Raw genomic sequence first — 16,123 nt, 5'->3', positions numbered from 1 at the left:
CAAAACACAGTTTCACAGCAATGAAATGGTTCTTCGCAACAGCTATTTCACTGACATCCTAAAAATAACATCTAAGTGTCATTATTCTTCAATTATATATGACTCTCATTGCCTAGTTATGCATCATCCTTACAATGTCAAGCACTGTCACTGTCCTAATCAAATTCAACCAATGGAATTGAATATAAACTCGTTTTCCGTCACTCATACTGAATATTCAAACTTTGTATGAATACTTCTACAGAAATTCACAATTTCAATTTGATATTATGATTATGATAGTAACTAAACCCCAACTCTACTCATACAACTCAAATGAATATGTAAATCAAATAAAACTCACCAATACAATGAATATATTCATGAAAAGTTGATCACCACACTCAAGTTGGTGATTACAGCCGATTTTAGGGCTCCCCACACCACTTTCACGTAATTATTGGTATCTCAATGACTGATAATATCATCAAGGTGATCTTGAAAGATATGTCTTCAAAGTTCAAAGATCCACCAACTGATGAACGGTCCTTCCTCATCAAGTTGATGAGTGGTGGGGTGGTCACAGCTTCTGGGTATGGAGAGAGACATGTGCACTCCAGAAAGTTTCTCTTACTAATATATGCTCATCTTTATGCCAAATGCCCCTTGTGATGCTACGGCAGTAGCACCATCCTGGCTACCGGTTGAAAACAGTCGGTCTGAAAATAGTACATTTTGCAAGTATAGGATTATTTGCGATGAAACCATCAAAGAGGTCATTCCCAATCGGTACACCAATAGTGGTACCTACGGTACCACCTAAAGATGAACCGGAGAGGCTGTTGTTGATGGAAATGCCGGCTTCAATGATTGAAGCACTGCCACCACCGACTCCTGCAGTGATGAAAGAGATTCCGACACCTGTCGTTGGGGATATTCCCCCACCACCCATAATGGATACACTGGTCACCACCGACGAGGACACTATTGTGGTTGAAGCGGTGCCTGGTCCTTCATTCGTCGTGCCAGCTATCCAAACAGTGAACAACAATTTCGAGCGGATCAGAGCTATTGCTCACACTTTCTTCGAGAGCTAAGATGACGCCAAACACGCTCGTCCAGACAAGTGAAATAGTCCGGCAGATATTCTCCATCAACAACAAGCAATTGTCCTGCAACAGTTCGAATCAACCCGTCAATCAGTAGCTCTCACTGATTCACCTCACGAGAATCGGTATTTCGTTCTAATATCGATACATTCAGCTGGGAATATATCGGAGAATAATCTGAAGAAACTCAAGAAAGTTTTTTGGTAAAATGTAATGTTCAATTGTCCTTTCATTTTCTAATTTCATTTTCATATTTGGAATAATTTTGTTCTCCTGGTCTCTTCGATTTCATCCATAACTTCATTTGGCGCTTGTGTAAATCCCGTTTATTTCTTTACTTCTCCATTTTCGTCTATCATTAAAGTTTTGAATATTGCTCTGTACAGTGGCATATTTATACTCCTGAACTTTCATATATTGTTTACTTCGAATTTTTGAAATTTGTGATCCATTAATTCTATTGTATTCATTATTCTCTTTCCAGATCATCAGTTTTTTTCTGCCTTCTAATTTCACCCTTCATAGTAACCTCGAAATCTACTATCTTATGAGTACAAAAAAGATTTTGCTGAATATTACTTTTGCCATTTCAATCTGTCATGATTTCTTCCAGGAATTAGTTGGTTGCTAAATACATGTCCAACATTTCACTATTTTCTACAAAAGGCAAAGTTTTTCTTCATTAACAAGTTGCTCTTCTAATTTTCCAGGTTGCTTGCGAGACTTTCTGTCTTGATGACGATGATACTCTCTTGGAAGCTACGATGACTCTTCAGAGCGAATCTCTCACAGCGCAAAACGTGAGATTTGTAGAATCAAGAGCTACGGCGGCGCCAGTGGGATTGTCAAAATGTCATAACAAAAAGGTACAGAAATATATTTATAGGAAATATAAACAAATTGAACATTTGATGGAACCAAAAGCATTCGTGATTCAACACCAGTCTACAGATGCTTCGCTCTTGGGCTCTAATTTCATCTACTTACTTTGCAATGGAGGCAGTTGGAAGCTAGTTTTCTTTTGATATTTGCGGAACAAATCGTCTGACTATCCCACAGATGGTTTCTTTGTAAAGGGAGGTTTGAACTTGAACACTTCCTGTGGAAGTATTGAAGAAGAGAGACAAATCTTTCAACCTTTCATCGATGTTCCAGACTATCCAGGTTGCAAGTGATGTTCACGTCTCCAATCAGGTGGATGGTTCTTTTCTTGATACAATATAGCAGCTTCAGGACATGCTTAGGGGCGCAGCTCCATACATGAAAATAATACTCCTAAGAAGGTCCACTCTGAACTTTATGAAGCATCAAAAGTTGCTAAGGTGTGTACAGTTTTCTGGTTCAGAGCAGTGTTCCAAGCTTTTGAGAAGCAGACTTAGCAATTCCAGCGACATGATTGTGCCAAGGAATATTGGTGTCCATTCCAACCCCCAACAAACTCGTCAAAGCATAAAGCAAAATTGCCTGGCCTGTCATTATTATATTTGATTGGAAGACGTTTATATACAGAAACCCGATGCCTGGGTTTCTGTAGTATTGAAATGAACCTGGTTACTTCCGCCCTAATTCTAAATCACTGAAAGCCTTCCGAATATTCGAGAATATGGTAGTTTACGGCTCCTTCCATTATTTTTTATGTCACTGATAGCAAATCGACTTCATGGACAGTTGAATCTAGTATTCCATTCATGGAATGCTACTGATGAGATCTAAGGCAGATCGAAACAGCGCTTTCTGATTGTAGATCAAAACTTCATTTGGTAGTCTAGCAGTGAGAACTACAGAGGAAAACAGAACACGAATATTGCTTGGTGATCGATGTAGAAGCTTGGCTTCGCAGCGAATTGCCTCTGAGAGCTTGGTTCATCTTTGAAATTCTTATATTGGCTTTGTGAGAGAAGCTCATACATACATATAATAATGATTCGTGTCATTTTATGATCGTCAAACTTCAGCAACACAACTCTTTCTGTGTAGGTTTCTGTGTCCAAACTGCTTCGAAGAACCAATCTACACGGCGAGAAATCAACGAAAGCTACTTTGCTGTTGGAATTTAGAAGCAGTCTTCCGTACAAACCGGGAGATCATCTCGGGGTGTTCGCTAAAAATAGGTCGGACTTGGTGGACGGGATAATCAAGAGGCTGAAAGGTGTGACAGATCCTGATGTTCCTGTCGAGATGCAGATCCTTCAGGAAACGCATACTTCTAATGGTGAGTTACTGAAAAAACTGGAGTTAGTTCAGGCTGTTTCCAAGAAGGGGCATGAGCTTATCGCGGCCCCTCCCAACAACCAGTGTAACTGAAAAGTCATGTAAAAAACTGTATATGAACGTCTTGAAGTGAGTCTGCAGATTCCAGTGAAAGGTATGAATAATAATAATGAAAACAACAATGCGAATGAATTATAATATGCTGACAGCAAGTCCAGTATAACGGTCTCAGGCTATATCTTTCGGCACAACAAGGCCCCTAAGAGTGATTTATCGCCATCTACGGCCCTTTCACGATATTAACGAGACATTGGTTTTGCCTTACGCTCCGGGGAATACCGAACATAGATTTTCATTATCAATATACATATAACTGATTTACGAAATATTGCTTTGGAGGGATACTTCTTGCTTTCTGAAACATGGCTTTCAGTATTCTCTTTTGGAATTATTGACCATAGAAACATTGTGAATTCGATGAACGGGCTGTTTCAAATGAGTTTTGTTGTCAAAATAAATTATAACAGGCAAAAAGTCACAAAATTCGGTGTGGGTGATAGAAGAGTAAATAGAAAAAGCATGATTGAACCAATATAAATTGAAACGGTGAAATGAGGGTGATGTTTGGGAAATGAGAATGAATTTTTGCGATTTTTGTATAGTTTGACCTACTGAGGCAATTTTATTTTCAGAAAAGTTGTAGATAACATAAAATAAGCTGAAATTTTGAGAGAAAAAACAGTTTTTTTGTTTTTGTGTTCTCTCTCTCGTAAAAATGATTCAATTCACATGAAAATTGTGTGACTGTGTACTATTTTTCGTGCTAAATGAGCATGTTTTTTTTTTGAATTCCGGAAACGGGTGATTTTAAAAATATTCACAGTTTTCCAAAATGAAAATTTCAAAAAAAGCTTCCTTATCATTATGCAAATTGGAAAGTACAATGAACTTTTGAACTATTCAATTAATTTCATCGAATTGTTATCTGATGTACCCAACAAAGGAAACAAGTAATTTTCATGAGTTCGCATAATTAATTTGAAAGAACCTGTCATGAACATTCTGTTCAGACTAATTACATAAAACAAAAGTTCGCAAACACGCCACATAGCTGGGCAGTAACTTTACTCGATATATTCATTTCTCATACCGGTTGGAGATACTTTTTCAGCATTTCAGAAGAACTACAAGTACTTCCAATGGATTTCTGAATCCGAATTTTCATTTTTCATGTCATATACGTGCCGCGAATGAACAAAAACATCATGTTTCGTGAAATAACGTTATTCTTTCTGCTAAGAAAAACCTGAAAATTCATCATATCATCAATTGTATTTTCTCGTGATTCGATTTTCAATTGCTCACTGTTTGGCGAAAATATATTTTATTTCAATAATGAACGAATAAATGCTATAGTGAAGCAAGCAAAACACCGATTTTTATATTCGAAAATTGGCGAAGGAGCGAGAAAAATTTATAATCTTTTTATCAACAACGTTAGCGCCCGGAATTCAATTTTTTTATAAAATCATTATTTTATTCAGTATTATATCGGTGACCTGGGAAGGTGTAAATTTGAGAAAATCCTGATGTAGTCAGTAGAAAATATATTCAAGTTTTATTTCAATACCTAACGAATAAATGTTATTGTGCAAGCAAAACATCGATTTTCATGTATTTGAATAGTTGGCGAAGGTTTGACATATTTATAATGGTATTTGTATTAACATATTACCTCCCAGAATTCTATTTTTTATCCATAATTTATTCCATATTATACTGGCAACCTGTGTAGGTGTAGATTTGAAATAATCTTGATGGAAGTAATAGAAAATATACCCTTAAGTTTTATTTCAATATTGAACAAATCAAGGCTATAGTTAAAGAAAACCATCGATATTTCAATTCGATTATTTGTCCGAGGAACTGGAGAATTTATATTGGTATTTTTATCACCAGCGTGGCTGTCCAGAGTTCAGTAATTTTTTGAAACCATTCTTTGATTCAATATTACTTTGACATCATATGAAGGTGTAGTTTTACTCTAATACTAAACGAATAAATGTTATACTGCACGTAGAACATCTTCTTCATTTGAATTTTTGGCGAAGGAGCTGGAAAATTTTCATTTTAAATTTTTTATCACCAGAGTGGCTGCCTAGAATTCAACCTTTTTTTTTCAACCATTCATTGAATGAATATTATATCGACAACGTGCGAAGGAGTAGTTTCACTCTAATACTAACGAATAAATGCTATAGTGCAAGCAAAACATCGTTTTCTATATTAAACTTTTTGGCGAAGGAGCTAGAAAATTCTAATTTGTATTTTTATTACCAGCGTCGCTGTCTAGAATTCATTTATTCCTCTTCAACTATTCTTTGGTTCAATATTATATTGGTAACGTGTGAAGTGTAGTTTCACTGTAATACTAAACGAATAAATGCTATATTGTGAGCAAAACATCTATTTTAATATTTGAATTTTTGGCGAAGGGACGGGAAATTCAAATTGGTATTTTTATTACCAGCTTGGCCGTCCAGAATTCGATCATTTTTTTCAACCATTCTTCAGTTCAATATTATATTGGCAACGTGTGAAGTTATATTTTCATTCTGATACTAAACGAATAAATGTTATACTGCAAGCAAAACATCGATTTTTATATTTGAATTTTTGGCGAAGGAGCCGGAAATTCAATTTTTTTAAAAAATTACCGGGGTCCTAGAATTCAATCATTTTTTTTCAACTATTCTTCAATTCAATATTATATTGGCAATATGTTTAGGTGTAGTTTCACTCCAATTCTAAGCGAATAAATACTGTACTGCAAAACATCGAGTTTTATATTTGAATTTTTGGCGAAGGAATTGGAAAATTAATATTAATTAATATTAACAGCGTCACTGCTCGAAATTCAATGATTTTTTAAAACCATTATTCAATTCAGTACTTTATTGGGAACCTATGTAGGTGTAGATTTGGCAAAATCGTGTGTAGCTATTACTTCAATTGAATTAATCAATATTCATAATACTGATTCAGTGTCAGCCCTTTCAAATTACTCTTTATGAATAACTGAACTTTTTCTATTCTGACAACAGGCAATAGTTCATTGTGTAACTAGTGCAGAAATTGCATTTTTGTTGCATGTCATGAGTGCCATAAAAATGATTTTAACACATTTTTAATTTTTTGAGGTAATTTCAATCGCAATCGAAGCAAGTTGTCCTATTAATAGATGGATAAACTTAATTTTCAGTATCTTTCGGTTTTTATATCTCTCCTAGTGTGTTCACCACTCAAAACTCTTTTTCGAATCGTGATCAAGTTTTCAGTACTAGTACTTGGTTCACCTTACAGTCGCTATTCGCTATTGGTTCACCTTTGAGTCGCTATTCCACTTTTCAGAAATTGATTCTTCAATGTAGCCTTCGGCTACAGTTGAAGACTCCCATCCTCCATGGCGTTTCAATGTTAGTATATCAGTACGATCGTAAAAAATAAAAAAATACATAAATAAACATAGAATTATAACATATTAATTTCAGAATTGCTACTCACCTGTATCGTAATGGTCCTCATTAGGAGAGATTTTCATTTCCATTTCATGGACTAATTGAAAGACATCATCATCATATAAAGAAACGGAACTGCCTAGCAAACATTTCAGAACAATGAACATTTTATTATAATTGATTATTTCCTCGTCAGATGAGATATTACCTACTGTTTATCACTCTCACATTTCAGGTGTCATGAAAAGCTGGAAACCACATGAACGGCTTCCATCCTGTTCGGTCAGAGAACTATTTACTCTTTATCTGGATATTACCACGCCACCGTCGCCAAATTTGCTGCAGCACTTCGCATCAATCGCCACAGACGAGGAAGAGCAAAAAAAACTCAATTTGCTTGCATCTGTGAGTACTTATTTCGGAAATATCATAAATTTTAGGTGAAATTATTGGAAAATTGTGATTTGTTTGGTTCAAGAGCAACATTTAGGAATATATTGTACAAAACATCTACACCAGCTCATGAACTATTTAGTAAATAATGAACTCAGAATAATGCCATTTCATTTATTCTTCATTATCAAGATTTATTACAGTTATATCATTTTTGAGTCGGTTTATATACAGAAAGCTTCAAAATGGAAGAAAGTTACAGATTATTTGGGAATGAAAGGTTTTCTACTTCTCCATCTTTATAGAAAAACACGTGAGAATCTCCCAAAGGAACAAAGAAAGCAAATAATTTCAAAATGAACTCTACACGAAGATATGTAGATAAATTGCATGAAAAAGCCCTCTCAAAACAACTACTATCAATTAATATTGAAGTATACGAAAGAAAAAATACTTTGGAAAAAAATAAGCTTATACGTACATCGAATTATACAAAAACACTTTTTCATATTCAGTTTTCACTTCAAACATTCATTATAAAATGGAATCAGATATTCACAGAAAAGGCTACACAATGAACGTAATTGTTTCGAAAGGTTTTTTGCCAGTTTTCTTCTGCTTTTCAGGTTGCTTAGTGTACCTCAAAGGTGAAGTTTAGCCAGTATTATCTATTAAATTTTTTATTTCTCATAACACTTCTGTTTTAATCATTTTCACTTGAAGTCTACTCAAGTAGACGATGCGTTTCATTTCAGATGTGCAACAAAAATTTTCATAATAATATTTGCGGCATTCTAACAAGGCTACTGTTCACAGTAATGATTCTATAACGATCCAATTCGGTGAATCATATAGCAAAGATTCGTTTGGCTTCAAAATAAAATTCAGTTGTGGTGCTAGGTATCGCACGTTAAACAGGAAAACCCCGATAATCCTTAGCTCTCACAAGTTTCAACTCATCAGGGTTGTCGTTTGTAAAGTGGCTTCAGCTGGTCAACTGAAAACCAGATTTCAACAGGGTGTTCAAAAGATACAAATCTATGACCTTGAAAAACCAAAAATCGCCCTATCAAAACATCAATGTGGTCAGCGTGAATCACGGGTTTATTGAAACTAACTTACATTCAAGGATTCTGCCTCTTACGAGGACTGGCGACATTGGAGATTTCCCCACCTGCTAGAGGTTCTTGAAGAATTTCCTTCGGTCAAACCGTACGCTCCTCTTCTAGCAGCTCAACTCAGCATCCTGCAACCGAGATTTTATTCGATTTCTTCTAGTCCGGCTCTGCACATTAACGAAGTTCACTTGACCGTAGCTGTTGTAGTATATAGAACGCAAGGTAAGACATATTTCGTTAGAAGTGAAACTGATTAGGTCATATTTTAAAATATTTTAAATATATTTCGAACATATTTGTTTTCGTAGTTGGAGAAGGAGAAATGTAATTATATCAATGTATTCGTTTTCGCAGATGGAGAAGGAGAAATGCATTATGGTGTCTGCTCGAACTATCTACAGGATGTTCCCCTGGATACGGATATAAATATGTTTGTCAGAGGGTAAGTGAAGAATTTGTCACTTAAGGTGAGTAAATTGATGTATGAGTAATCAAATCACTACTCCAGTGATCTAATGGATTATTCTCGAAAGATAGGTTGGTTGGGATCAGGAACAGTTTTTCTCAGAAAAACGATTTATTTCTTATAGATCTTTCGATTTTAAAATAGCTCCTCTGCGGGGCTCTCTGAGAATGAATTTTCAAAATCAGAATATATATGAAGTTACAGAAATGAAAACGATTTCATGAATTCTTCAGTGTAAAGCTCACAGTAATGTACTACTTGAATATGGTTTGTTTCCTTCGAAATATGTCAAGGGCTCAAGACACCATTCATGGCAATTCGGAAAACAACCACTCTTACTTTTGCCAAGTAGTTGGATTGTTCGATACACTGAATGGTAGTCGTTTAAACTCCCATGGTTTCGTCATGCAAAGTCAAACATGAGCTGTTTTGTGAGGAGTATTTCCACACTATACTTTTAATCTCAATATATTACTCGCGAAGTAATACTTCAACATTTTCAGTGCTCCGAGCTTTTATCTTCCCAACGACTTGTCCAAACCTGTCATTCTAGTCGGACCTGGAACTGGCATAGCTCCCTTCAGAGCCTTTTGGCAGCAGAGGCAAGTGCAGCTGTTGAAACACAAACAGAAACTAGGAAAGATGTGGCTGTTCTTTGGCTGTAGGACGAACGACATGGATCTGTACAAGGAGGAAAAGTCTGAGATGTTGAAACTAGGAGTTTTGGACAGGGTGTTCCTAGCTTTGTCGAGAGAAAAAGATGTACCAAAGGTACTGATAACATTTCTTTCTTTCTGAATAGTTCTATCTGAAATAGCTCAACTTATTCCTGGTATAACTATTTGAGGAATTGTTTCTTGTAATCGCCGAACAACTTTTCCATTCCAAGAATTTCGTCAGTTGATTTTTTTTTCTAGACTTACGTTCAAAACCTGGCGATGAAGGAAGGTGCCGAAATATACCGTTTCCTCGTAATGGAAAAAGGACACTTTTACGTTTGTGGTGACTGTACAATGGCAGAGCATGTTTACCAAACGCTGAAGACGATCATTCAGAAATATGGAGGAATGACCGACGCTCAAGTCCAGTCATTCATGCTTTTACTCAGGGTATGTAATAATCATCAAAGGAAACGTAAAATTTTTGACTTTGCCTTCTATTGAAACTATGTACGAATGAGTTGAAACTTAGGATGTGTCTATTTTGAAAGCAACAAACTACACAAAGTTGATAATGTGTTTATTCATCTCTATATGAGGTAATATTGGCTATGGAAGAATATATTTTCGAGCAATAAATATATCAGTTGCCAAAACTGCAGTCCACCAACAGATATCATATCTCAATGGTGATTCGACTTGAGCCTGATTAATTTGTATCATTCGAGATTGAGACAGCATAGTTCTGAAGTTTCGGGATTGACAGTAAATTCAATTCAGTTTCCTTACTATGAAATTGCAATATATTTTCCATCTAAGATGCTCATCAATGAAGACACCTAAGAATTTGGTTAACTCGACATTCTCCATATTTTCTACAGACTTTGAAACCGCTTTATATGTGTTTCTCAACTGTTGAAATGCAAAGAGACACGTTACTTATAATTCGTGTGATTTTTAATCAGTTTCACTCTGATGGTCGGGAAGAACTACATCAGACTTGTTAGCTTGTGTTAGCTTCGATAAGTCGAAGTCTCCAAAATTGTTAAAGAAGACCCTATACATTTGCTTATCCTTTTGTTGCCACAGGAGTTATCTCTGCTACAATTATCATTATCATTTTCACTAGTTCGGACTTCCATTGTCTACTATATAAAATGATTTGAAATCCCTGAAACAACTAAAAAAGAATAATTAAAAAAGAATAGTTGAAAATAACAATTATATTAAGCAACAATAAACCTGAAATGAAATGATAGTGAAGTAACCTACAAGTAAAAATATAATAATTGAATAAATAAAAATTAAAGGAATGAAAAAAGAAAATAATAAAAATTAAAAAAGTGTAGAGATTCCAAGTCACGTTAGTTCACGACGTTTCGATTGTTGGTATCTACAATCGTCTTCGGGTGATGACTGGACTGATTCCTCCGAGAGATGACTATTTTATAGGTCGTTGAAATACTTTCACTTTCTCTACTTTCTATTTTCCGCTTCACTGATTCCGTGAGAGATGACCGATTTGGCGGGAGTTGGTCATTTTCCGTTTGATGATGGGTTTCCATATGTTTCGTATATCTACGCTGGCCTGGCTGAATACGTTGTTGGACAACATGTATGCGGCTTCCTTAAATTTTCTCCTGAACCAATGTTCCTCTCTGTGCAAGATCTCAGCTTGGGGCCACTCGATGTTGTGTTGATGGGTCCAAACATGGTCTGCTATTCCTGATTTGCTGGTTTCTCCTCGGTGTGTGTGCTTCTTGTGCTCGGCAATGCGAACATTCAATGGCCTCTTAGTTTCACCAATATAGGATTTTCCGCACTCACAGGGTATCGGTAAATGCAATTCTTGGAATCGCAGTCCGCGTTTGGGGGCCTGGTTTTCGTGAGGCTGCTACGGATAGTGTTACCGGATCTGAAACAGGTTCTAATGTTGTACTTGGAACCAATTCTTCTTATCCTCTCCGATAATCCTCTGATGTAGGGAAGTGCAAGCACTGGTTGTGACGGCTTCTCTTCCTTGCGAGGCTCCTGCTGTCTTTTAGCCAAAGTCTTTTCTACCATCGCTTTGGAGTATCCATTCCGCTGAAGATCGTTTTTGATGATGTCTAGTTCCTTCTCGAGACCTTCCTTTGTATTACAGAGCCCAAAAGCACGGTCTAATAGAGTCTTGATGATTCCTCTTTTTGTCGATTGATGGTGGTTGGATTCGTGGTTCAGATACTGTCCCGTATGAGTGGGTTTTCGGTATACAGATGTTTCCCACTTAGTGTCGGTCCTCTTCACCAAAACGTCTAAGAATGGCAATTCATTGTGGATTTCCTTCTCCATTGTGAAAGTGATGGAAGGTCTCACGCTGTTGATGTGTTACAGAAAGGCGTCTAGTTCAGTATTCCCATGGTTCCATATTATGAAGGTGTCGTCAACATATCTCAACCAGACTCGAGGTTTCTTGTGGGATTCTTCAATGGCCAGAGTTTCAAACCATTCCATATATATGTTGGCTATGACTGGTGAAAGTGGCGATCCCATTGGTAGTCCCTCATCTTGTGTAAAGAATTCGTCCTTCAGTTGGAAATAACAGTTTCGTACACAGCATCCTAGTAATTCCATAATTACTTCTATAGGTAGATTCGTTGTCTCTTTCAGGTTCCCGTCTTCGGATAGCTTTCTCTGTATGATTTGGAGTGCTTCTTCGACCGGAACGTTGGTGTAAAGGCTTTCCACGTCGAAACTAATTAGTTGATCTTCCTGTGTGACTTCAATTGACCCTAGTAGTTCGACAAAATGTCTTGAATTCTTCACAAAAGACGATATGTTTCCTTGTAATGGTTGTATTAAGGAAAGTAAAAATCTAGACAAGTTTTGAGTAGCCGAATCTCTGGAGCTGATGATCGGTCTAAGCGGAACGTCCTTCTTGTGGATTTTGGGTAGACCATACAAGTGAGGGGGCTTACTGTGGTGCGGTGTTAGCCATGATCTTTCCTTGTCTGAAAAATAGACTTGGTGTTTTTTCAAAATCTGGTACAACTTCCTTTCGATTGATGCAGTAGGGTCCCGTACGATCTTTGTGTATCGTCCCTTCTGCAGAACCTCTTCGATCTTCTGTTCGTAGAGAACGGTATCCATTACCACAGTAGCGTTTCCTTTATCTGCAGGTAGGATCTTAATGGTGTTGTCTCTACGTAGGCCGTTCAGAGCCCTACGTTCTTCCTTGCTGATGTTAGATGTTGGAACTGGTTCTCGATCCAACTGTTCTGTAATTTTCCATCTGAACTCTTCTGCCTCGGTCTGGTCAATGAGGGAACTGGTGGATTCCACTGCAGTAATTATCTCCAAAGTGGGCACAGATGTTGGCGTATCATTTTCATTTAGCTTTCTTGTATTTTTGGTCTGGGTAATACCAATTTTGCTATGGAGTTCGAGAATGGTCACTATGTAATTTAAAACCTACAAGGAATCAGAACTCTCTATATGAGGCTTGGGTTAATTGTTTGATACTACTCAACCGTTTCCATAAATGCATCTGTAATGTTTAACAATCATTATTCTGTTTTAGGACGAAAATAGATACCACGAAGACATATTTGGCATTACTTTACGAACGGCAGAAGTTCACAACAGGTCCAGGGAATCTGCTAGAATACGTATGGCATCGGAACCTTAACGTTAAATAGTACCCAGGATCATTACTAGAGTATAATCAAAATAAATTAATACGTTTCCTCTTGTGAACATAAGGTTTGATAATCTTCCGTCTGTCAAACCCGGCTTTCAGAGTTAATGCATCTACAATATACCACTTCTGAATGATGTTCAACCGCTTCAGGAAGATTCTTTGGATGAAAATCAAGTAGTGGGGGTTCTGAAAATTGTTTGGAGCGGTTTTTTTATAATTATCACATATTCAGTCAATTGGCGAGATCGGTAAATACTTGAGGGTTTTTTATAAATTAACGTTTTCATATAACGAAACTGCGAAAGCATAGCTTATCGGACATTCTGTCAAGAAATTGGTCATCACCAGCTCACTTGGAAAACTTCAGTCAACTTCTAATAGTGTCAATTTGTTTGACGAACCGAGAGCCACGCAATGTAGGCAGCTTTTCCTATGACCCACAGAGATTAAATAACTCTGATCCATGGGGTTCTGACAGATTTTAGTTTTTACGAATTATTTCGAAAAGGAACGACACCAACATAAATGTTAATTGCATATGACGCGTTTGAGGTCATTATTTACCTATGGAAGTTTTGCCAAAGTATGGTGATAATTGAATGGTGTCGAGGGCAATAATAACAATGTTAAGTGGCATTCCAAGTCATAATAAGTTTTAGTCGACAGTTTTAGGTTGATATTCACAATTTTTGTAGTACAAATCCAAGCAAAACATTTTAGACTTTCTACCTGAATAACAATGAACTCTGAAATGGTTTAATAATTCGACTGGACTATCAAAAATATCTGTGAAGACCATTCAGTAAAGTTTTTGCGGGGCAGGTGTTAGAGAATAGACAGCACTTTCAATATTTTATAAATATTATTCGCATCCGGGTAGGCATAACATTTTTTTTATAACTTCAATGAATGTGTTAAAACGTTTCAAAACCCAATATATTAGTATGACACATTTGCCCAGGATTGGTTTTGGGAACATGGAAAAAACGAATTTCTGAAACTCTAAACAGTATCGTACTATTAGAGTTTGTATAAAAAATCTTAACAGTCATGGATTCTAAGAACCGTTAGATTCTTAGGATTTCCACTTTAGCCTCGATCCATCTGAATAAAAATCCGCCAAAAGAATCAATAGATTCATTCGGGGTCTCCTGAAATATGCTATTGAATATCTTTTTCTAAAAAACTGTTATTATTACCCTCGATGACCAATTTATAAAAAGTAAGAGGCAATTATAAAAATAGAGGTTCTCTTCTAGGGTAGTAAAATTTTTCAATTCTCTTGCACAAATCAATTCAAATTTCGAACTTGCACTAAACAAGATATAAATTATATTTATTGTGATGGACATGTATATTATAAAGATTTTTAATATATATCTGTGGTGGTGAGCATGGCTAAAACTACTAATCTTGGTGTTTTTTATTGATAATTATGTTGATCATCGAATTTATGTATGATATGGAATAAAGAAAAAATACTAATCTATTAAAAACGATATTTTTTTACCTCCAATCCATTATCAGCTACTCATAAAACTTTTTTTTTCTGATTGATGGGGTCGTTACTTGATGAAGATCCATAGCAATTTCAAAAAGTACATCTCACGATTTGATCTCCACAAACTTCATTTGAAAAATATATCAGAACATGTTTCGATAACATGTTTGAGAGTTAATATCATTTTCAAACATATTCCATAATCGCATTTACAAAGAAGGAACTTTCCTCGACTGTTTTGCTGATTCTTCAATTGATCACCTTGATCACCTTGTACTGCAGTTGAAACTATCAATTATATACAGGGTGATCCAAAGTTCCGGAACGACTCAATAACTTAATAATGTGCATCTGTAAAAAACCTCGTACTTGATCTTATAAATTATTTGAAGGCCGAGTTATTTTTTCTCATGGAAGCGCCAAAAGAGCGGAAATGATGACAATCCTCTATGACCTTGACCAACGTTAGTGACCTTTCAAGGTAATTTCATTGTCAAACAAACGAATTGTTGACAGAATTACTCGACAATTAATCTTGATGAAATATTTGAGGGTCAAAGCCAAATTTTAAGTGGAACCCAACATTTTGGACTCGGAAGAAGAAAAATCGGAACAAATATCGATCGAGTATGACCTTGAGTGAATTTAAACTGTTAAGGTCTTTTGAAGGTAAACATCCAGAATGGTAAAGTGAAAATGAGACTCATTGTGTAAGCAGAAGAAAAGGTACAAGGCAATAACGATTCATTGAAGTCTATAATTTTGATCTCGAAATCAGAAATGACGGGAAAAGTGACTATCGGGTAAGGCGCCATAATTCCTTTGTTCAATCTTACATTCCAAAGTTAAACATTTCAAACAATTCAAAAATAAAAACGATATATCCATTTGGACTGTGAGTTGAAAAGAAGAAGTGAAAACAATTAAAATACAAAATTATTAGGACCATAACCGATGTCCCAGTTCCACTAACTCGTCTTCTGATCTGAAAAATTCCGGTTCCAATCAAGAAAGGGTTTGAATTGAAAATAATTGCTTGAAAGGTCCATCGCCGGAACCCCAAGAATAAAGGCTCACCATCGTTTAAACCATTTATCTCTTGCCGATTTAATAATGTTCGTCCTCCAAAGGACTTCATAGAGTCACTCAAAATCATAGCTGATCATATTTTTCACAGCCATTTTTGCTTCCGACACAAAAAACATGGATAACCGTTTGAAATACCAACCTCATTCTTCAAATAATTCGCAAGATCGTGCTCAAACAATCGAAAAACGTGATCATCTTGTACATTTCTTTTCTTTCACCATTTGACACGCTTGACTTTCAAATAACCTTCAGAAATCAAGGTCACGCCAGTCAGTTTGTTACGCTCCTTTGGTTTCCTTGATGACATTCAAAAAATCTGCAAGGTCATCATCAAGGTCAAATTGACAGTTACCATCGCATATCCAGGAAAAAACCTTCCTCAACCTTCCTGGTTATTCACT

The 16,123-nt window shown here is 36.1% G+C and overlaps 1 protein-coding gene across 1 annotated transcript in view; it reads left to right on the top strand.

Annotated features, from left to right (window-relative positions):
- Nos (Nitric oxide synthase) overlaps window positions 1-14,628 on the top strand; it is a 150,772-nt gene extending 136,144 nt beyond the window's left edge. Inside the window, 8 exon segments of the mRNA XM_074171626.1 lie at window positions 1,799-1,954; window positions 3,066-3,300; window positions 7,053-7,222; window positions 8,340-8,550; window positions 8,683-8,770; window positions 9,298-9,565; window positions 9,712-9,903; window positions 13,013-14,628. Coding sequence (XP_074027727.1) covers window positions 1,799-1,954; window positions 3,066-3,300; window positions 7,053-7,222; window positions 8,340-8,550; window positions 8,683-8,770; window positions 9,298-9,565; window positions 9,712-9,903; window positions 13,013-13,120 — 1,428 coding nt within the window. The 3' untranslated portion in view covers window positions 13,121-14,628.
- The last annotated feature ends 1,495 nt before the right edge of the window (window positions 14,629-16,123 follow it).

Source organism: Leptinotarsa decemlineata, unplaced genomic scaffold, assembly GCF_025532065.1.
Source record: "Leptinotarsa decemlineata unplaced genomic scaffold, Ldec_3_MD MMD2_P_RNA_scaffold_12, whole genome shotgun sequence".
Classification (NCBI taxonomy): Eukaryota; Metazoa; Arthropoda; class Insecta; order Coleoptera; family Chrysomelidae; genus Leptinotarsa; species Leptinotarsa decemlineata.
This window is presented reverse-complemented; position numbering and strand designations above follow the sequence as displayed.